General features: G+C 39.6%; 1 protein-coding gene across 9 annotated transcripts in view; it reads left to right on the plus strand.

The window, feature by feature from the left end:
- LOC104331505 (protein TUNAR) overlaps positions 1-23,363 on the plus strand; it is a 173,223-nt gene that overhangs the window by 124,854 nt on the left and 25,006 nt on the right. For 5 of the 9 annotated variants that reach the window (XM_075427355.1, XM_075427357.1, XM_075427354.1 and 2 more), the window contains one exon: positions 15,563-15,857. The exons of 1 other annotated variant lie outside the window; for it this stretch is intronic. In XM_075427355.1, the coding sequence (XP_075283470.1) occupies positions 15,819-15,857 (39 nt within the window). In that variant the 5' untranslated portion in view covers positions 15,563-15,818. Of the gene's footprint in view, positions 1-12,734; positions 12,790-14,901; positions 15,110-15,328; positions 15,386-15,562; positions 15,858-23,363 lie in introns of those variants that run through there. 3 more of the 9 variants (XM_075427358.1, XM_075427359.1, XM_075427362.1) reach the window with 3 other exon arrangements.

Genomic DNA, 23,363 nt, shown 5'->3' on the forward strand with positions numbered 1-23,363 from the left:
AGAATAACTATACAAGAAAACTAGTAGACTAAAGTCGAGCAATGTTACTCTTCAGTGGGGATTATTAGTTAAGGAATGAAGAGCTAGGGTTGCAAAAAGCTGTTTTGTAATGTGAATGATACTAGCAATTCCAAAATTGAAATTTTGCTTCCTAATGACTTCATAAAATGGGGAGGCTCTTTGATATTCAGTAGGACAAATGTGCATACTAGCTTTAGGTCTTCAAATAGTGCTCTCAACTGCTCCCTTCAAAAGCTGCAAGTTGAAATGAAACTGAGCTGTGATGAAAAAAATAACAAGGTTTTTGGACTGAAATCCTTTTAACTTTTCCAGATTAATTTTTATATGACAGTCACAGGAGTGTGCTTACACAGTGAGACTGCTCATTGTGTCTGGCTAAGCCACGTTAACTAGAAACAGAACTACAGACTCATTGTGATATTGTACTCTGCTCTACATGTAGCTTGATTGATATATGATGGTTCTGTTGAGCTAAGGAGTCACATGAGATGGAAACATACTTGCTTTTTTGTTCAAACCGAGTTTAAAAAATGTTACTGCAGGTAATGTTCAAAGTGCTCAGGAAAGGACTGTGGTCGCAGGCTCTCTGTAATGTGAATGTTGTCATGAACGGATGACTGCGATGAATCTTTCAGATGTCATCTTTTCTTCACAAACCCAAAAATCTTTCTCATGCTATGCATGTATCAAAACAGCAACTGATATAAAATATCTGCAGTTTATTTTCCTGTAATTTATCAAGCATACAGACTAACACATGGTGAGAACGATTATAATACATTCATAATATTTAAGTACTGTCAGTTCTTGAAGGTATGAAATTACAGAAAATTCTAAAAGAAACAACAAAATCCGTCATACCGGTTCAAGATATGCACACCAATAAAAGCCTGTTCCTACAGCTGTGCTTGAGAGAAAGGTGGGTGCTTCTGGCAAGCAGGCAAAACTGAGTCAAAGGTTGACTAGATAACCTCCTATGGTCCCTTCCAACCCGAATTATCCTATAGGATTATGTTTTTTAAAGCACTCTTTTTGTCCTGTACTTGTTCCCATCACATCCAGGGTTGTGATCCCCTTGGGATGCTAGCTGGGCAGCACTGACACTCACTATGCCTTGAATAATCAGCACCTGGTGGAAAACAATGTGTGTTATTAAAACTGAAGCAAGGAAAAATAGAAATTAGTATGTTTTGTGCATAAAAAGAAGTTAAAAATCTACTAGTCTCAACTTCGCTTAACAGCTATGAGCTGGAAATTGCCATTCTGGTCAGCTGAGACACAATAACCATCCATAAAAGCATACCTAATCCATACAGATGCAATGCAAAACTTCATAGTTCAAACAGTTCCTTTGGCAGCTTTGTGGTGGTGAGTCAATTTACGGATGGTGTTGAAAGGGTGGGGCAGTATTTTCTGAAATTGCTCCAGCTAAGTTTGCAAGAACATGCCTGGGTCCTCTGGGAACATAAATTGCTTCTAGGTATCCAGAACCCAGGCACCTGTGTGTCATGTAGCAAACACTAAGGAAATGAAAGCAATGCTTTCAGATAAAACTCTTCAGTAAAATCTTAGTTCTGAAAGGTTGCCTAGAACTGTTTAAAAAGAGGAATGACCAAATTAGGATAATGTTCACCTTCTTTTTTCAATTATTGTCTGTGATTGTTTCCTGGAGATTAAATCAGAAGATAATTTGATCTGGGTAGTTAATTCCATGACATGATCAAATTGCAGTTTGGGGAATCTTCTTCCTCCTTACCTGATTCCAGATAGTTTCTGGCAGGATTCCAGGCTGTTTGCTTCACACCTTTGTCCTTTGGCATGTGTTTCAATTCTATCAGATTGCTCTCCTCAACCTATGCCTCTGTTCTGTCTAACTCTCTTCCTTCAGCTTTTTTTTCCCCCTGACATTTCTATTTCTTCTTTGCCCTAAGCCTTTCCACCACTACTTTTATCCTTAAGTTGGCCTTCAACCATCTTTCTTCTTTCTGCTCCACCTTCATTTTGTAATTTATCTTTTATCTGTAGGAGGTTGAGGGGTGATCAAGTTTTTTTTCAAGAGCTAATGGACCTAGCTCACTTCAGAGTGTGATGCACTCTTGGACCCTATATAGCTCATAGAAGTCTGAGGAAAAAAAAGGCCTTATACCCATGTATCCTGACAGCTTATTACAGCATCCTCCCATTCATCACATGCATACTGTCTGCAACAAATGTGTTGCGACCTTCTCTTAAAGCGGCTGAAAGATCAGAGCCATTTTGCTTTGGTGAAGGAGTTTCTGTCTTTTCTGGACCATGAAAAAATGCTGCCTTTTTCTCAAGCTTGGTTTGGATATTTGGGCACCTGAACACTGAGCATAGGATGATAAATAAAAAGTTGTCAGTTTAAATTCATGTTGACACATGCATTGGCATGGTTTAGATATGTTTACATACACCTTCTACTCTTTTGCAGGGAACATAATATACTTTGGTCTCTAGGGAAGATAGCCCAATGGCAGCCTGTCCAGCTCTGCAGTGTTAGAACTAATTTTGTATCTGACATAAAAGAATGTTTGAGCTTAATCAAAACTAAACACAGTTCTTTAATTTCTTGCTGCTGTTGCTGCAAGTAGAAGTGATCACAAACTTTTATTTTAAAATATGGCTGAACTTTAGCCAAAACTGAATCTTAAACATGCTGACTCAACTTCCTCATTTTTATGTATAGGGACATCTTCTTTAAGCACAAATAAATTTATTCTGGATATGAATATGGATATGCACAGAGTGCATCATGATTTATGTTTCTGGTTAGAAATATATGTAACATAATCATTAAAGACACCAGTTTCCACCTCTGTTTATTATTGTTTCTTCTTACAAGACTACGCACCCTGGACCGTGCTAACATTTAGTAGTAGTTGTGTTTTTTTAGCAGTTTCTTTTAGGTCTTGGGACTATTTTGCCATTTGATTACATTTTGCCAAGGAAATTTTGCAGGATATATTATTTAGTGAAAATAACTTGCCAAGATGGATAGAGAGAATTGCTTTGGCAAGGACTCTCTGAGCAGGATACAAGGAAAAATTATATTTGGAGGTCTTTGGTGCTCCAGGAGATGAATGTATTATCTAAAATGAATTGATCTCAGTCTGTCCAAGGCTTTTTTCATGCTAGAATAGTATGTGGGAAAATCCAGATGACACAATACAGTATTATATCATGCTTGATAGACTACTGGCTCCTTGAGGGGCTGTGCAACCTCATTTAGTTCCTGATGACTTTCAAAGGGTGTTGAAGATGCTCAGAGTCCTTCCTGGGACACTCAGACTCTTCCAGGGTGAGAGCGGGATACCCATAAGCCCTCTGTAAAGGGTAGTGTCACCTTCCTATGCTCTTGGAACAAATTCAGTTTTTTACAGTCAGTAGCTGAAATGCCATGTCTCGTGGAAAACTATAGATCCTCTAGTGTTATTAATAGCCTAGCTTTGGGACATACACACACTGACCTCTATTCCTAAAATGTATCTTTGAGTACTGGACATATTTTGCACAAAATATGAGGCAAGCATTTTTATACAAGGATTATTGGACCTGATGGAAGAGTGGTCATTCAGACATTCAAAATAATTTATTGAGGCAGGTGTACTTTGTAGTGTGAAAACACTGAAGTTCTTGATGTTTAACAAGATAGTGACAAATTTCACGGCCATTGGCCACTGTTTCTGAAGGAAGCTACTGATATTTGTATCTTTCTTTATCATTGTTTTCTCCTACTGCCCAATGTTAAAATGGTCCAGTCTTTCAAAAGTCCATTCAACGTCAGACGTCTTCAAAGATTTGTCAGGCTGGTAACCCAAAGTGCGTGGGCATGCTGAAAAGATAGAATGCATGATAAGCATCTCTATAAGTCAAGTGTTAGTTGAAAACAGGATGAACATTGCGATTTCTGTCATGTAACACCAGAGACTTTGTTGCAATGACACTGCTGGGGGTAACCCTTCATCTGCGGTATCAGTCTACCACACTGGGAAATACATGTTAGTGTGCAGAAAGGACTGCATGCTGCATCAGTGGCAGTGGCGGTTTCTTTTTGGGTTGGAAGTGCTGCTTATGCTGTGATAGATGATGCAATTGTTTTACTGCTTTTTATTGCAGGAGTACTGCATGTGGTGCTCTGTCAAAGGCTTGGCTGGAGAGCAGCCCTACGCTAGTGGGAAGACTCCTGAAAGGAGCAAACACCCAGCCAAATTGCAGAGTTGGCAAGGACAGAGGGAAGTTTTCTTAGGGACCCGGAAGGGTCTGAGTGGAGTTGATGCTACCCAAGATGTCATTGAAAGATGCTGGGTTGAGTTAGTAGGCTGGGATTTCCTCTGCAATGCTAAAAAATCTGTGTTCTCACCTTCCTGTCTGAGGCTTTTCCAGAGGCAGTGGGGTTGCTGAGCATCTGGAAAGAGTATTTGCCTTCCATCTGGGCGTCAGATGTAGAAAGGGAGATGCCAACATAATTAATGCTTAGAGACATACGAGCAAATGCTTCCTCTACAAGAGGATCAGCCACCCAGAGCATTATCAAAGGCCATGGAGTTTTCCATGCACATATCAGCTTAGGATACTTGGACTGCAGCAAAACACAGAATTGTGAATATGGCAAAGAAAGGAATATGCAGACTAAACTTAGTGCTACAGTATTTTCAGGCAAAGCCCTGAGCTATCAATGCTTTCTTCTGTGCCAAGGATGTGGGATTTGCTGTATCTGGCACGTTCAGTTCTTTGAAGCTCGAGTATGAAACATGGCCATTTCCCCTCGCCCCCCCCATTTTTCATATTTTGAGTGTATCACACAGATGCACGTTGACTCCAGCCTCTCTGACAACTGAGGTAATAGAAATAGGGGTTAATTTTAATTTTATTTTTTTAAAATGTGACGTTTTCACTGATTGGGAAGGGCCAGATCAAGCTCTGCTATGGGGAAAAAACAACCCAAATTATGGCAGTGTTAATAATTAGAGAGCTTTAAATTCAAGAACCCTGTATTCTGCAAGATTTGGTAGCACTGCAGGTGGGCAGTGTGTGTGGAAAGTATGAAAGGTGACAGCTGGACTGTAAATTCAGGCAGCTGGGGAGTTTCCTTGGTTTATGCTTGAATAGCATTTGGCTCAGTGGCATTTTGGTCTGTGACTGGAGTCATCATACAAATAAATGGAATGTTTTCATTTTGGCCCTGAAGGGAACAGGCATGTGTTTGTGCTGCATAATATCTCAGCAAATTCAGACCCAGCATTGCACTATTACGTCCAGGAGAGCTTCAGGTCAGAGCAGGGTTTCAACCAGCTCCTTCCACGATGTTTTAGTGACTTTGTGGTCTGGCTGTGCAGTGATGCCCACAGACACAGCTGGCAAAGATTCTTATCCACAGCCTCTCAAAATCTATTTTCATGGGCTTCAGTGGGATTTGAATTAGGATTTTTAGGCTGAAGTTCCCACTGCTTGGTGCCAGTAATTGGGACACTTATTCCAAAATGTTCAGCACTTACGATTCTTGTAACTGCTTTCATCGTCATATTTTCCAGAGTCCAAAGACCTGGTGTGTTTACGCTATAGCAAGAGCAGTCACAAATGTGTTTATTTGTATCTAGGGGATGCAGCATTATTAAATGTTCATTCTCCACATATGCTCCAGACAGTAATGGTAATAATAAAATGTTCTGTGGTACCGATAAATGCTGCTTTCACACACACATGTCCGATAGATTTTAGAGCTATCTCATAACATTTCTCAGGGGAGCAGAAAGAATTACGGTAGTTACATATACTGAATTTTCTTTCCCTCTTTCTACCTATTTGCCCCTAATAAACAGAAAGCTTTTAATTTCCTTTGCACTCTGGCATGCTAGAAAAAATGCACATGCTGTTTTACTTTGCCGGAGACTGGCTTATACAACAGATTTTTACTCTGTAAGACAGATTTTGCTGTATTTGTGCTTTTTTCATCTCCCCCTGAGGAGTATTAACTCAAAGCAATCACAAGACGCCCATCCTTGCCTGCTTCTTGAACTGCTGTATCCTCTTCTTTGCTTCTTGCTTCTCTATTTGAAGCTTTTTTTTTTAAGAAGAAAAAGCAGCAGCCAGAAAACCTAAAGGCTCCCTCATTTCCTAAAATCATAACTATTTGATGTAAGAAAGCTTAAACATGTCAATCACTTCTGTTCCCGTAGAATTTACTTTCAACGATTGTATTCTTTCTACTCAAATCTAGATAGGTAGAGTGAAGTAACGTACAGTATTGGAAAAGGAAGATGTGTACATGCTTGGAAAATGCTGCTCTGCTCGTGAAGCTATAGGCACTGCATGTTTATGACTTGGTTTTCTAAGCAATCTCCAGAGCTTGAACGGATTACAGTGGTATTTTAACAAGGCTGCTGGCATCCATCACCAGCTTGCACTTACTGAGAAAGCTAAAAGATGGAAGAATATAATTATTCCATGTAAGCTAAACACTAGTGGCTGATTGTCATGAAAATTTTGAGGTTTTAAACTTCTTCATCTCCTGTAAGGCAAACAGGTAAGTCTCATGGGCTTCTCTTCCAGTGTTCATTTTAGTAAGGGAGCAGGGGCTTGCAGGAGACTGGTGTCTAAGGGAAATGTGTTTGATATGAAGGAAAACTGTGTATCTTAAATTTTAAGCATGCAGTATTGTACTTTGAGAGGTTACAAATCCACTGCCTAAAAGCTGAAATATTTCTGTGAAATATTCTTTCCATAGCCAAGACCCGAATCTCATTCTAAATTAATCACTAACATATGCAACTTGTACACATTTATATACTCTTGGAAGAGGATCTGTATGTCAGTGATCTGTACGTAGTGAAATATCTGTGTCTAAATCTCTTTCTGTCATCCTATATTTACTTCTAGATCGATAACTCTGGTTAAAACAATGCTATTCTGTATGATAAATGCAATAATATGTATAGGATTGTACTTTCAAAAGGTGATTTTTGTTGAACAGTTTTTTCCTGAAAACATGATTTCCTGAACTGATATCTTTGGGCAGCTTATGTTTCAGATGAGTTCTGCATCATTGTAGAAATACTGTGGTAAACAAGGGGTTTCCCAGCTCGTAAGTGGGAATCTAAGAGCATCAAAAATAGATATTTCTTTCCCTTTCACCCTTGAAAGAACACTTATTCTCTTTGAGTAATGGCACTGCTGTGCCTCTAGAGGTGAGGCTTCCTATTTGCAGACCTTTAACATAAAAGCCCTGATTACCATTTAGAAAAAAAGAAGACCCTTTGACTATAAATAGTTTTTGTCTTAACGAAGTTTTTTTGTTGTCCTCAGAGAACATTTGCCAGCTTGAAGTATTATTATTACTGAAGGGCAAAGATTTTACGTGGTTCTCTAAGATTTTTGTTTCCAAGAATAACTATCAGAGAAGATAATATTTTTGGCTCAAATATAAATATTCATACTTATTTTTTGTTTTAAAATATGGTTGATTACAGAAAGCAATTGATTTAAGCTCCATTTCCAATCTGGCTATGATAATTGAAACAAAGCCTGCTGGCAGACATAATTATAAATAAACTTCTAAGAATAATTAGATGTGTAATTAACAGAAGACTGAGTTATTATCACTTCCTTCTCCATACAATAATTCTGCATAAAAACATGAAAAATGGCTCTCATTAAAATCTCACAGCAGATCAATCCACAAAAGGGAGAAGATGTTAAAGCATTCAAGATGTGCAAACACTGTGATTAATTAACGAAACAGAGACCAGTACCAAGGATAAGCCTTGGGGTTTTTTGTTGGGGTTTGGTTTTTTTGTTTGTTGGTTTGTTTTGTTTTAGAAAGAGATACCACAGAATAGCTTCTGGATTTATATTTATATATTTTGCCTTTATATTTTGTCTCTGAGGAGTCCTTCTGAATACCTGTACCTTATATAAAGTTTCCAAAATATTAGTCAATGGAGTGAGTAATTACTTAGGAAGGATTTAAAAGAGACTGGCAGAGGATGGCTGATGGCGTTTGCTTTCCCCCCAGCTGAGAGGCGTTCTCTGTCGAACTTCAGGGACTTCCTGAACAGTTCCCAGTGACTTTCACTAGAAAGCTTCTTACAAAGATACCTCTGCTAGTGGCAAATGGAAAACTGAACCAAACTGGCTGATGAATCTTCTGTGACGCAAAGAATAAACAGGCATGCTGTGAAGTGCTTTACCAGGCAAAATACTGGGATTCTGGAGAACGACAGTATTTGGAATAGAAATGCCAGCGGTTACTTAAATCTGGCTTCTGTTAAATTCCTCAAAGTGCATTTATTCAAGTACTGTGCAGTATCACGCCAACACTCATACTCTGCACTTTAGAGTATTTAATAATGTTTAGGACTATTTAGGCCACTGTGCAGTATTCATTCTAGCAGTGTCCTGTGTGTAGTGCAGTAATTAAGAGCTCTAGCTGTGAATCACATGAGTATTCAGGTTATGTTATTTAATGCTTGGAAGTTAACCCAAGGAAGGAAATCTCCACCTCTAGTATTTAAGAAAAAAAAAAAAAAAAGGGAGGGGGGGAAGGAAAAAAAAAAGGAGAGGAGGCGAGGGAGAAAGACATTTTTGTTCTATGGTATTAAATAGTAATGTCATGTAATACACACCCAAAAGCTTAACAAAACTGTAGTAGGACTAATTTAGCCACTGCCTGTCTAATCCTTCATTAGCATACTATTATTTTTTTGCCCAGTGGGTATATTGCCTGTTGAGAAATATGAGAAATAATGTGAATATTTATTCAGCAGTAATAACTGTTGCTGCTTGAGAGCTTTTTTTACCGTGTGTGAACATGCTTATCTAGAAAAAGATTTCAGGCAGATGATCACCCGTGGGATTCAATGAATTCATGCGTTGCGTGTCCTATCTTACTACATAGCTGTACAGCAAGATTACTGTTTTCCTAATGAGATTCTGGTTTGAACACAGACACTGCAAACACTTCACCGCCTCTCAGAAAATGGTACCTGTCTTCCAGAGTGGTTTATGTACACAGGGAACTAGTTTATTTAAGCAGCATTAGAGGTGCAAGTCTGTCTCCGCTGGGTGCAACAGGCTAAACAGTTTTTACCTGAGACTCTGGTAGTCTGCCAAGAACGGTCTTCCCATAGAAATCAGGGAGCGTTTTTCTACCTAGGTCAGAGGAGTAGGATCAGACTGCTCGTTTTGGCATGCAGCTTGTGTTCGGTATAGGTGACCCCCAAAAAAATGCAACTGCCACTGCACCTTGCTTGTACAAAATGCCCTTTTACGTTAAGATAGCCTTTCCTAAAATTAGTTGAGATTGTTCCTTTATGTTCCATTTGTGTGCTAAGCAGTCCATTTCAGAACAGGTTTTCTTTTTCTACAGAAAAAAGATACTTAGCATATGTATTTTCTGCAGTGAATAAGGCTGTGCTACTAGCCAGGTAGTCACGTTTTTGTGCATACCTTTTTGATACAGCTATATTGAAATGCTAGTTTTAGTGTTAGGGTGATGTAAGGGAAGCAGTGCTACAGTACCGGTACACAGCAAATTTAAACTAAAGCTAACTCTGCAGTGGACAGTTATTACAGTGTATCTATTGTTACTAGCTTCACTGATGTAAATTAAAGATGATTTCATTAAAATCAGTGAATGTAGGCGGTTTCATTTTTCTATAAATGAACTTTGAATCAGATCTGTTAAAATTTATTTCAGACTAACTTGTGAAAGTGTGAGCAAGCCCAAAAATTAATAACCACAAACTATAACCTTTTATCATTCCTTAGTCAGTTAGTGACTAAGCTGTAGTAAAGCAGCATTTATTGAAAGAGAACAACAGATCTAAAATGTTTTGCATTTTACTGGCTTTACTTACCATTGGTTGCACTATTTTCTTACTGTTGCAAGTTTTTGACAGCTATGATATCCTAGTCTGATTTGCACTGATGGAAACTAGAATAGAATGAGACCAGTTAACATATACAGTATTGAAAATAATTATTACCGTAATATTATATTTAAAGTATGTTGGAAATAGTTTTTAGGGATGCTAAGTATACTGTAGATAGATGGAACTATGTGTATGTCCTCTGTCATGCTTTTGGATATTTTTTTTGAATGAAGCTCTTTTTCTTACAGTTACATCTTCCAACTAGTTGCTGATGATGATCTAGAAATGCACTCGCTGAAGCTCAGACTCTCATGCATGTATTATGGCATTTAAACTACAAAGGCAAGAAATCAATTCAGTTGTTTGTGCTGCAATCGGCTGAATAGTAACTAAGACACAGGATATTGAAAGGTCAAAATGAGAAACATACCCAGAAAACTTCTTTGCAGATTATTTTCACAGGTTTTTAATTAAACTTTGGTTCATAATTGAATTTTACCATTTATTTAATACTTTAAATAATTTGCATGATCTGTGCATATCTTTGTATTTATGCTAAATTACTCTATCCTTTACGAAAAATACTGCTTTAAAAAAAAAGAAATAATTTCTCAGATGGCAGCTACCAGAAAAGGTGCAGCGTGCAAGGAATACTGTTGGTCTCTGTCAGGCATTTAACAACAAATGGGATGAAGACTAAAGTTTTGGTACACAAGGTGTTCCACTTGCTGCTAGTGGCTATGCCATACTGTGACAGGCAGCTGGGTGGACTGGGGAGGAGGTTTCTCCTGTCACTCAATTCAGAGCCGGCGTGGGCAGCCCTCTGTGCTGCCCTGTGTGAAGGAGTCTCCTGGTGACGGTGGCTGCTGAGGCGGTCTGAGCACCCAAGGAGCAATGCTGGCACACCCCTGCTTCCAGCTCCCTGGTCCTCCCTGCTCCTGACACTTGCAGGGAGATTCCTGGGAGGTTTTTCTGCTTCAGCCTCTTAAAGCCTGACAGCCTGTGCCCACATCTTCCCAGTCCCCAGGGGCCTCTGCTCTGCTTCAGGCTAGGTAGTGGACAGTAATTGCCCAGCCCAGTAAGAAGCGCGTTCGCCCTCACTGTCCTCCTTCCCTGCAGCACAGGCATCCATACCCAGCCAGCCAGAGGCACCGTTTCCCTGGCCTGGGCCACCACTTCACGCTTGCTGCAGACCTCACTTGCTTTCTTCAAATACCATCCTTTCATTGCGTCCTTTCCTTCACCCTAGACTAGAACATATCGACAGAAGGGTCTTTCTTCTTCCCTTTTGTCTTGGTGGTGACTGTCTCTTGTTATCAGGTCTCAGCAACACAGAGGAGGCAGTCTAAGATCTGAAATGGGCTGGTGCCCAACCAGTTGCCACAGCTCGTTGCGCCTCCCTGTTATTTTGATGCCCAAGGTCTTGTAGCATGGGCCCTGTCTGGCTGCAGGGCTAGAACCTGGAGGTATGCTGCCTGGCTGATTTGGCTACAGTAACCAATTTGGTTTTGGTGGGGCACCATTCCCATGGGGCAGGAGGGCTGACTGGGTCCTAGCTTGCTCTGGTCCTTAGGCTCACAGGACACTCGTTTTCTCGAAGACAATAATGCTACTATTGAATGGATAGAAAGGTGGGAAGAGAAAAGATTAATAGAAAATGGAATAGAAGCAGAAACACGTGCATCAGTTAGCCTTTTCAATGCACAATAAAAAGCATTTATATGAGATTAAATTCAAGCCTCGTGTACGTGAAAGAAGGATGCTGTACTTGCTTTCTGTAAGAGGCTGAATTTTATCTAAGCAGCTTTGTATTTTCAAAAAAAAATAAATAAGATTGTACAAATGTTGATATCTCTAAACCTACCTCTACTACAATTTCTTGCAATAATCTGATGGCTCCTTCTTACACGCCGAGCACTTTGCTTGCATTTTGAAATCACCAGTTGTTGACTTGCTTCCTTTCTACGGTTGTTTTGTTTTATTGCTTTGCCCTTCAACTGCCCTTCCCTAGCACTTTTTATGGTATTTAATCCAATACAGAGAGCTTCAACACTGTTTGGTATTCCTCCTTGTAAAAATAGAGTACAAAACAAGGCACATTAAAATATTAATAATTTGTTGTCACATTTTTTAAAGATTGTGCTTGTGAGCATAAAAACAGGCACCGGCATGAATGTGAAGGGGGTAAAAATGAAAAAGATAAAACAACTACAGTTTATCATGTTGAAACAAATATTTCTTTACTATGTGTATGGTGAAATACGTTCACATAGACTTAATAATTTCTTTGTAAGAATTTGGGAAATCTCTCCACCTGTCTTTGCTCCTTAGTCTAAATCCTCATACGTTTTCGAGCCTTTCATCACTCCCAACCACTTACTCCCCTCCTAATCTTTATCTATTTTTATATTTTTCGTGTACTATCTACCAGAGATCTTGTGCTAGCTTCCCTCTTCTATTTAGTATTTTATAAATCATTATACAGATTCAAAGGAAAAAGCAGTCTTTTTTTCCCTTATGCCCTTAGGTTGGATCATCATCTTCCTCAGATTGGAAGAAGATGACACTGATTGACAGACACTCACAACCTAGCTGTATTTAATCTCCTCCTTTCTGTCACCCCATTTCATTCAGAAAAGAAAAAAGGGATATTGAAATGCTGTTTAACCTTATTATCACAGCTAGATGAAGCAGTCCCTCCCTTGTTTCCCTGTTGCTAATCCAGACAGTGTCTCTTTGGTACCTTTTACTTTTGCATGCATCAATGTGCATCCCTATACACATGTAATTTCACACTGAGTTTTCTGTACTCTTATGATGCAGAGGTCAGTGTGTGACAAACCATTCTTGAAAAAGTGATAGAAGAGTAAAGGCTCAGGTAAGTTTTTAATCTAGAAAGGGAAGAGACAGAGAAGAGGTATAATTAATTTTATGTACATAAATGTAGTTGCAATGCGGGATGAAGGAGACCTTTTCCTTGATCGTGGTGAACAGCAGAAGAAATAGTGAGTTTAACTTTGCAGTAATGGAGCTTAGAAATACCCTTTTTGTAGTTACAGTAGTAAGGCGCTGGAATAAATTGCCTTTTAAAAGCATGGAGTCTCCAGAAAAGACACTTGTAAGCACTGGATAGAAAGCCATTTCCCAGGACTTCCCAAGAGATAAAGGGAGAATCAGTGATACCAAATGAATTACATAAATTGGTGACCACACAAACCAAAACCAGTCTATGTTTGTTATGCGTGGGTTTAGTGTGTTTTAGTGTGTTTAACCTATGTGTATTTTGTTAGAAGACCTCAGGAGACATATTTTCATGCAGTAGGTAAACTACAGGGTCTCTTCCTTGGAAACATCCTGCTGTATTCTGTTGTTAGTAGGAGGTTAAATGACTTTTATTTACTAAATCAATACTGGAGTTCCTCTATCTCTCTGTATGCTGTACTTGGTGGATTAGGAATACCAGCATATACTCATATCAGTAGACATAATGGAAGAACTGAATATGTTCTGCTATCTGTTTCATACAGCAGCTCTGCTAACCTGATCTAATGGTCCTTCGTGAGCTTTGAATATATGTGAAGCATTTGGCTTTGCTAGAAAATTAAGCTAAACTGTGGATCTTTGTTTATACAGCATGAAAACAGAGTGTGGTGGGGCTAAGCTACTGTCAGAAAAGTTACTTTTTTGCTTAAGATAAACCGTCCCCTTTTCACGAAGACCCTGCGTTTGCCATATGGATAGCACAGACGAGCTATAGATTGGAGTTTTTTCAAGGGGAGAATTAGATAATTTTGTTTGTTTATGTGACTGTAAGTGAAGGCAGTTCTCAGGGCCTTGCCCTTTAGCTTGTCCTACCACCATAACAGAAATAAAGAGCTGATCTAACTCAGGCCTTTGACAGTAATCGTGTGTGAGCAGTTTGGCCAAGATCTGATACTGCACTTACTGCCAGGTCACCGGGAGAGAAATCTGGAGGTCTCTTCATTTCTTACATCTTACCTGTGCAACAGAAAGACAGCTTAGTCAGCGTTGAACAAATGCCATGATCTGACTAAGGATTTATCCAAAATGAGAGCACAGGAGAAATGTCTTTGTTTTGGACACTGTGGTGTTTTGGAGATTTTTTTGAGGCTCTAAAGCCACAGAAGTCAGTGGAAGCCCTGCCACAAACTGCAGCGGCCAGGCCCTGTTCAGGGTCCATCCACGTGGCATCAGCCTTGCAGAAACCCTCAGTGTCGTGCCCATCGGGCCCTTAGTCGAGGGGCTCTAGGAGGAGCCGCTTGGAGCTAGCTCCAGTTATCCCATTGCTTTTATGGGCCAAAACGAAACGGCCTCTCCTATGAGGAACTTCAACACAACCTTGTTTAAAGCAGTGACACGAGTATGTCAGAGAGCTCCATTTTGCAGTCTGAAAGACATCCAGGCCATTCCCCGGGATGGTGGCTTTGGTTTACTGTGCGCCCTTTCAGCCAGGGAAGTGCAACGTGGCAAAGAGGTCGGACGCAAGGAACACATTTACCCCGTTACTGCAGGGACAGAGCTGAGGCGTCCACAGCTTCGGGTGGAAGCTCGCTCCTGAGCCCGCGCGTCGGCATCCCCGGGGGGCTGCTCCTCGTTCTGACGGTGTCTTTGCAGAGGGCCCGGAGAACCAGAGGGTTAACCCAGCTTCGCTTTTCGGGAGGGAACCGCGCCGCCCTACCTCTCGCCGGGACTGGGCGGGGAGGGGGGGGGGTCTCCCACTCCCACGGTGTCCCCCGGCCCGGGCACCCCAGGCGGGGCGGCGGCGGGCCGGTGGGTGCTGCCGGGGGGGAAGAGGGGGGGACCCGCCGCACCTCCCTGCCGAGGGCATCCCGGGGAGGGTGAGCGAGCCCCGGGAGGAGGAGGCGGCAGGCGGGGGAGACCGTCCCCTCTCCCCGCTGCTGCTGCTGAAGCTGAGCCGGAGCCGTCGATGTGGCTCCCCAGAGTTAGTTGCTCAGCAACCAGAATCAATTAATATGCTTTGCAGAAAGTGCAGGGGAAGCCCGAGTTGCTGTCAGGGAGCAGGCAGGAAGCTGGGGGTGACTCAGGATCCCACTCCTGCCTGACACCCAGGCGGTCCCGCCCCGTCCCCTCCAAACCCCCGTTAACCACCATCCGTTACCCCTTTCTTCCTCCCTGCGATGATGTAGTGCGTGTATCCCCATTTTCCTTCAGGCAAGGTATCTCCTCGCTCCAGAACTCCTCTGCTTTGAGGGTTTTGCTTTTAGATCTAATTTGTATTTTGGGGTTATTTGTCAAGCTCTCTCCGACACTTTTCTAGAAATTCTAGTATTCAATTTCTATAGGAAGGGAAAGGGACAGCTGATGTTTTTGTCAGATGGTTTTAAAGATTCCTCAGGATGAGAAGGGTTTCTTGCTAGTGCACAGTTGAGCAGCAGTAATGAAAATGCATCATGTGTGAACTGGGAAAGTTTTTGCCTCTTCCTTTATTACAGGTAATCAGCACTGCATATAGGAGACTAAAGAGGTGGTACTGATTGTTGGGAAACATATAGGTATCAGAATAAATGAGGGGTGGTTGTTTTTTTCTTCTTCTTTTCTGCATAATAATTTCAGGGCTTTGGTAAGGTATTCTTTTCTGTTTTTCTTTCTTTCTTTGATTTTCTTTGGAGTCCCTCTGATGACACCACGAATCTGGGAATGAAGAACTTCTTAGAGCTGATTGAAAATGGCATTGCGGAGCTGAAACTTAACTGGAGGAAATATATCTCCGGAAGAAGAAAATATAATGCACTGTAAGGATCTGACTTCTGGTGAAAAATTCAAGCCTAGAGAAAACTTGTCCGCCTTGTTAGGAAGAATGGGTTGGACAATTTTCTTCAATTCCAAAGGATATCTGAATGCCATGCTGAGCTTAATCTCTGCAGCATGCTCTGTGCTTCTCATCTCTTCCTGATGCACTGCATGGTAAGGCCTTTTTCCTTCCTTTCAATAATAATGGTATTTCTGTTACGGTGAGAGGTAAAAATAATAGCAATAATCAAATGAAAATTGAAAAAATGTAGAAAGCTAACAACAGAACATTTGTCTGTATGCTTGTTTCCAGGAGCAAGTGTCCTGATTACTGCAGCAGCTTTGTAAGATCATTGCTGTCTTTCTCCCTTGCTTTGTGACAGTGTGTATGTGCGTGTGTATGTTTGTGCACACCTGTGCTGTTGTTTGCACTTGGACTGGAACATCAGTAGCTCTGTTGTACATATTTCCACTCTAAAGAGAGTGTTTAAGTATTTGCTTTGACATTTCTCTCTCTTTTCCTCCATTCCTCTCCTCCTGCCTCCTCTTTCTTGCTCTGTCTGTCTGGGGTCATGGTGCTATACCTTCCCTGCACCTCAGTTGTGCACTGACCGCTTGAAGGCAAAAATAGAAGGTAAAAGAAATTCTGTAGCAACGTAAGATTGTTCTGGTTAAGTATTATCTGAGTAAATAAAAGCTACAGAAGGGTTTTGAATGTCTGCAAGATCTGCAGGTACAAAAGATTTACTTTATTTCACATGGGAAACAAATATCAAACACAGACTTGGATGCTATGTTTTAGATACAATGGGCGGCAGATCCTTTTCAATGCATTAGAAAGCCAAAAAATGACCACTGTGAATTATGACAATGTTACTCTTGATGACCCAAGTTGTAAAATAAGCAAACTCAGTATGCGATTCTGTCATATCAAACAGTTTTTGTCATGTATTAGCGGCGTGTTGAGAATTATTATGAATGGCTTCAGTGGATGTTGCAAGATATTTTTCATTAACAGCTGTAATGTGCTTTCATCTTCGTGGATGAAAGGTGCTAGGGGAGTGCAAAGTAATGTTGTTAACTAACTAACCGATTTAACAAAATTTAGGGTCATTATCAGGAAATTGTCAAGCAGATAAGGAATTCTATAGTGAGTGTAACAAGATGGAAGGACAGGTTCGTTTTTCAGAAAGCCTGGTTTACTTGTATCTCTGTTTCAGATATTAGGGTAGAACTGAAAGATGAAAGAGTAGTGATGTGAAATATGTATATTTTCTTACGCATTCTGGTTGGTCACTGAGTTTGGAAGAGTGAAAGTTGAGTGCCTCTTGAGGAGCAAATTACGGTAAGGACCTGCCTCGGTCTGAGGGTAATCCCTCACAAATCCCACTGCTTTTGGTGGGATTAGATATGAACCAGGAGCAGGTTTGTGTCGTGGTTGTCACGGACTGTCCAGCTGAGTATGGAGGTGACGGGTACCTGGCAGCAGGTTTTGAGGGTGAGAGGGATGCAAAGAGCAAAAGCAAAAAGGCCAGGCCAGGCCAAACCAGGACTCAAGAAGAAGAATCAGCTTAACTCATATTGAAAAGATGGAATTTTGTGGTAGTTGCCGATACATCACCTCATTGTATGATGAAGGACTCCATAAGACAGTTTTTAGAGAGAGAATAGTAATGCAGCTGTTTCAGATCACTGCAGTAGGAGGAAACAGAAAAGATACAAATCCATTCCTGTAGTGTGACAATTTTTCAGTAGGGCTCAGAGGAACCAGCCTTCATTTTAGGAGTAAAGGTTCAAAATATGCATACATGTGCACTGAAATAGATTTTTTGTGTATTTTACCATCTAAAATGTGTGTCTAGTATAAGAACCAATAAGGAAAACTGAGGAAGGACAACACAAACCATAAATGTCATTTTCCAATCTTCACTGCTGAAAGAAGCACGCACTTGTGGAAGTAGTCCCCTCAGCATTTTATGTGAACAAGGATGGCATCCTAAATTCAAGTTTCCCATTGCAAATCTCTCCTCACATCAGCAGTGCTATTTCAATCAATGGGACAACTTGTGTGAGTAAGAACTACTCATGTGAATAAATTATGGAAGGTTTTACAAGACCAGGCTCTTTGATTGTCATGGCAACAGATTTAATAGGCTTTGGGCATTATTTGTATTTCCCTTCTAAACAAAATCATTTTTCCTTTTACCCAGGTGAATCCTTTTGCCTTGTAATTAGGACAAGAAAAATAGGTTAATTACATTCCTAATGATCATGCAACTGTACAGATATATTGTTAGTGAAGAATTATCAGAGTATGCAAAAGTTTACTTTTATTAGTGGTCTCCAGATGCAAAAGAAGCCTACCCTTTTTGAAATCATTCATCGTCATTTATTTTTGTGACAGTATTGACATTGCTAATACGTATTTTCAATTCTTCCAGCAACTCATCAAAAAAAGAAAAAAAATCCTTTAAAATACTACTGATCTTATAAAAGTACTCACTATTAGTAGGTTCAAGGATATTTACCAAGCTTTCTACTACATTAAATATGTTCATTTTTTGGTTAATACCTGATGTTTAGCTCTTCACTTGATCCAGAAACTTATTTATCTTTAGGGTATAGAAACAAAACACGAAGTCATAATTACAGTAAACTTCCTACAGAACATAGATGTATATTGAAATAGGAAGCATAAAATCATCTGGATTTTCTTTCCCCATGCAATGTTGCATGCTTACAAATATCTATATTATTATGATATATATTATATAACAAGTAACATGTTATATATTCACTGCAATTTGTAAAGACCGGTTATTTTTCAGAATACAGTGTATAGGATTTTTTTTTGCACCTGCTTATGCATTATGGAAGAAAGAAAAATATAAGAAAAAGCAAGCACAGCAACCTTTAAAATGTATCCAGTACACTAATGAAGCAATAGGTTTGTTTGTTTCTTTTATCACTATAATAGCAACATATACATAGCAAGAATAGTGGATTATTTTCTAAAGTGTGTGTGCTTTTGAGAGAGAAGATTTTGCATGATACAGGATGTTAGTTGTTTTTAGCAGGCATTTCTGTCAATGATTTACTGTGACTTAGAACTCTTTCTTTAGTGACTTTTTTAGTAATTTACTTTAAACATTTGCACAACAGCTGTATTTGGCTTTCTCTGTCAATTCTAAAGCATGTAAAATCAGTCATTTCCTTTTCTTTTAAGGTACTTTTCAGTAAAGGTCTGATGCTGAAAACATACATATTTCTTTTCAGTCCATTGAACTGTTTCTTTACATAAACTATGTGAATTAGAGCTTGAACCATCTGCACTATCAGGGAAGTTATACTGAGCCGTAGAAATACTTTCCACACTTACAGCAACTATTTCTAGTCAAGAAAAATATACTTTAATAATAGAACACATTAGCAGTTCCTGTACTTGGAATGCCTTGAGCTGTCTTGGTTCAAGATCCCGCAAAAACCTGATTTCTGGAAGGCCCGCAAAAAACCCCGAAACAAAACCAAATGAGTCTTAAATTTTTGTTGTTCAAATATAAATAGCCATGGAAATTTCAGTAGATCAGCATCTGTGTTTTTCATAAACCAGGATAAAAAATTGAAAAGGCACAATTTTTTTTTTTAAATGAGAAGCTCTAAAAATCCATTTGTATGGAAATACTGGTTTCAAAATGACACATTAATTTTAACATTTTTAATCAGACTTTTATTTGTTACAAAAAATTGTACTGATATCTGTTCATCTGTTTTTCTCAGTGAAAATTTTCAACACTTTAATTTTTTTTTTATTGACAGGGAAATATACTGTTGTTTTTTTGTTTTTTTCTAGATCTGTTATGGCTGTCCCAATATTTATTGGCTCTCACAGGTCAACTCTTTAATTAGAAGCTGTCTAAAGGGCCATCTTTAGCATTACACATTGTACAGCCCCATATTACTGATACTAAACAGCAGTTTCTACCAGGTCTGTGGTAGATGTAAGCTCTGATTGTGATTCTTGCCTTTATTTCTTCTTGTGTCTTCAACAAAAAACAGGCCTCCATTTTGCTGAGATTTTTACAGATAAAAGAAGAGGTAGTTTCTGCTACAGAAACCTTCAAGAGGCCTTCAAAAAGCATGCAGGCAAGGAGTAGAATTAATCAAGTATTAATATCCTTATTAAACAGATAAGGAGCTGAGGAACAAAGAAACTGCCCAAAGGTATACTGGCAAAGGAATAGTTCGGAATTGAACCCAAATGTCCTTATTCTCAGTTCATCACTGTCCCTGCAAGTTTGCTCTTCATTTTGTTCATTTTTTTGCTTAATGATTTGCTTTTGGACTTTTAAGTTCATTGTAGTTGAAGTATCGAATGTGAAAGGGAATTATTGATGCGTACTTCCTTTCTAGTCTGACACAGTTGTCCTAAAAATTCTTATTTCTCTCCCGAGTCATTCTGTTTAAATATAACCATTAATTTTATAATTGTTTTACAACACAGGGGAAGTAAATCCTAGATTAAACAGAAAATTCCTGAATGGAAATATCCTAAAAGTGCCATACATGTTCAGGGGGATGTACATGTGTATCTGTTTATGCTGTCAGGATTTAGGGATAGCTATGGGGATATGTAATGGTTTTGAGGGCTCTTGGTAAATGAATTAAATTTCAACGCAGAAAAAAATCCACTTAAAAGAACATAAAAAGACTGATGATTTGCTATCTAGAATTCACACAGGTCATTATGAATCCAGCACTTGTGTGCAAAAATAAGACACAGAGAAAATGGTGCCTAACAGTGAATCTTATTAACCCCGGTATGCCTCCTCTGTCCAAGGCGATCTTTCAGCTTTTTATCCTCTTTATGAAAAAGTAGAAGATGGTTTGTACAAAAATTACTCACCTGCTAAAATTGCATCTGAAGTTGGGGAAAAAAAAATCTGCCTTGGCATCTTAATAGAAATCCAGGAAAATTTTGTACATGTTGAGAAGGAAAAAAAAAGCTTTTTGTAAATGTGTACTGGCTTACAACAGAAAAGAGTTAGAAGGGAATGCCTTACTCAATACTTACTCCATTATAATAAGCAATTACATGACTTGCTTCCAAATACTGTTCTCTAACACACAGAGCTCTGGGCAGGCAGGAGGATCCCCTCCACTCTATCTTCACCAGCAGAGATGCTGCACAGGGTAGTCCTCAGCCTACCTGAGCCCTCCATCCTAAACCTAGACCTTATGTTGTCTGTAAGTATCGTAAAAGAGGTTTTGAAAGACTTTTCCGGTTACTCTGGCAATTTTTCCGTGGAACTTTGGATATTAGAATACATAGAAGTGTTTAAGTTCAAACACATGCTGGTGTTTAAGAACTTATCACGTGGCCCCTAGTTCTTTTAAACTAGGGGGTGAAGGGATCTAAACACCTTTGAGGATCTGAGCATTGGGTTTATAATATTTGTATATTTTCTGCAAAATTAATATATCAGGAAAGTAAATCTAATTACTATAGTAAGGTAATTATTAAACTTTAACAAGTAAAGTGGTTTTTAATTGACAAAGAAACATTGGAGAACCACTGAAGTCCATCAAAATAAATGAAGAATTTCATTCCTGGTAACAGCCTCAGAAACAACAGGCCTGGAGAAAACTTGGTGAGCCAAAGAGATCAGTAAGCTTTGATGAAATAGGAGATGGCAAAAAGGGTAAAGGATGCCTGGTACATCTCTTTATGAGAAAACAGGATGGAGTGATGCCTGTTCCAAGCTAGACAGAAAATACAATGGTGTTTGTGAACACAAGTCACGCCTTAATAGTTTACCTGTTTAATGAGGATATTAATGCAGTGTCCGTTCTTAACTTCTGATTCTGTAAATTCAGAACTTCTGATTTGATGCATATGTCTTTAGATATTGAAAAGCATCACTTTCTCCTCCGTGTGAAACTGTGATATACTTGATGAGAAAAATAATTATGACTTCACTTTGACACATCCCAAAACCTAGCAATATACTGTTTGTAAAGTGAGATGTTACTGAACTATGATAAGAGTGCCAGAAACTTTCCTTTAAGGAAGGCAAGTCTGATGCTTGAAAACAAAACCATTTAACTTTTTGGATGAGAAAGCAGATGGCAAGACTGTTTATTAAGACCTGCGTCCTGTGTGTTTTTGGAATTTCTTTTTTACTCTGTGCCTAAACCAAAAACTGATTGAAAGTTTTTTGTTCAGGCATTCACAGTGAATGTAACTTTTCACTGCATATAGAAGCGGTACAAAACACTTAGCAGGAGAAGGTAGGATTTTGGAAGGGCTTTTAAAGCATTTTTGAAAGTGACTCTTAACGGATGACCACAACGGCCCTTAGGATAGGATTATTTCTGTGCTGCGGAACATAGTACTTCTTCTCTATCTGTATTAGTCAAAGCTAGAAAATAAAGCTTTTCTTGGGAAGGGTCATCCATTTCCCTGATGCCATACCCATTTGTTTTGGGTTCCTGTATTTTCATTCCATAGCAAATGCTTTATGTTTCACCAAAATGCTCTGGAGCTTGGCACAGCTGGATGTGTTCTCAAAACACCACTATGGAATTGTGTGACAGTCTCCATGGTACCTGCTCCCTTGGCACCACTCTGAGATGTTAACTCAGTGTAGAGGGAATAGCATCTTTGACATGACTTCGTGTAATGCTCAGAGGGTTTCAGTGTGTCACATCACTGGGAACACCCTGAGTGTGCAATGCGATGTACCTTGTAATATGATTTTAATATCACTAGCAGGTCAGAGCTGATTAAGGAGGGGTTGGTCTGTTACTTCTGCTCCTAATTGTTATGCCACAAATTCTGCATCTGTTCAAGTGCTTGCTGATGGAAATGAAGGGACCCCTGGTGTCTCTGCGTCTAGTCGTTGGCCCCACCCTGAAAACCATGCAGTGGATGTTTAATGCGGAAGGGCCCACAGAACATGTGCTCCATCCATTCATGTTCACCACAGAATAATTCCAATCCTCCCCACTGAATTTTAGTAAGCTAGTAAAAGACCATGAGTCACATCTGCAATGTTTCACAAGAGGGGACAGATAAAAAGCATCACTAAAGACTTTTATTCCTTTGAAAATAAAGAAGTATACGATGCCTAATGTCACAGAGAGAATCCTACAGTAGTTTTGCTGAATCTGTCTCCAAATTAATTTGTGATCTCTCATCTGGCTTTCAGTAGATTTATGAGTACATGATGAAGGCACACCAAATGAGTATCACAGGGATTTTAACGTCAGAAACACTAGTGCTCCCTACCTCACAACCTGTTCCTACCCACGGCCCTTCTCTGGAGCCTCACGTGGAGGTGCAGCATCTCCCTGCAGAAGTCAAGTGGCGCGTGAAGAGAGAAACAACCTTTCTAGATCCCTGCAGGTTAAGCATAAGTACAGTATGAATATGATGCAAACAGACAGGATCAATAAGCAATTTCCTTCATAAAACAAAATAGACCTTCCTGACATCAGTTCGTTAGGAATAAATCCCAAACATTTTTAGCAAGTTACAACACATGCATTACTATATATCTTAAGAATCCGGTAGCATGTCCTGCTTGCCCACACATCTCTAGCAGATGCCTGTAAAGATGCATCCTCCCTTGTCCTGTTTTGTGTCTATCCCAGTCTGCGTGAACACACATTGCTAACCCC

Source organism: Opisthocomus hoazin, chromosome 7 (genome assembly GCF_030867145.1).
Source record: "Opisthocomus hoazin isolate bOpiHoa1 chromosome 7, bOpiHoa1.hap1, whole genome shotgun sequence".
NCBI classification, from domain to species: domain Eukaryota; kingdom Metazoa; phylum Chordata; class Aves; order Opisthocomiformes; family Opisthocomidae; genus Opisthocomus; species Opisthocomus hoazin.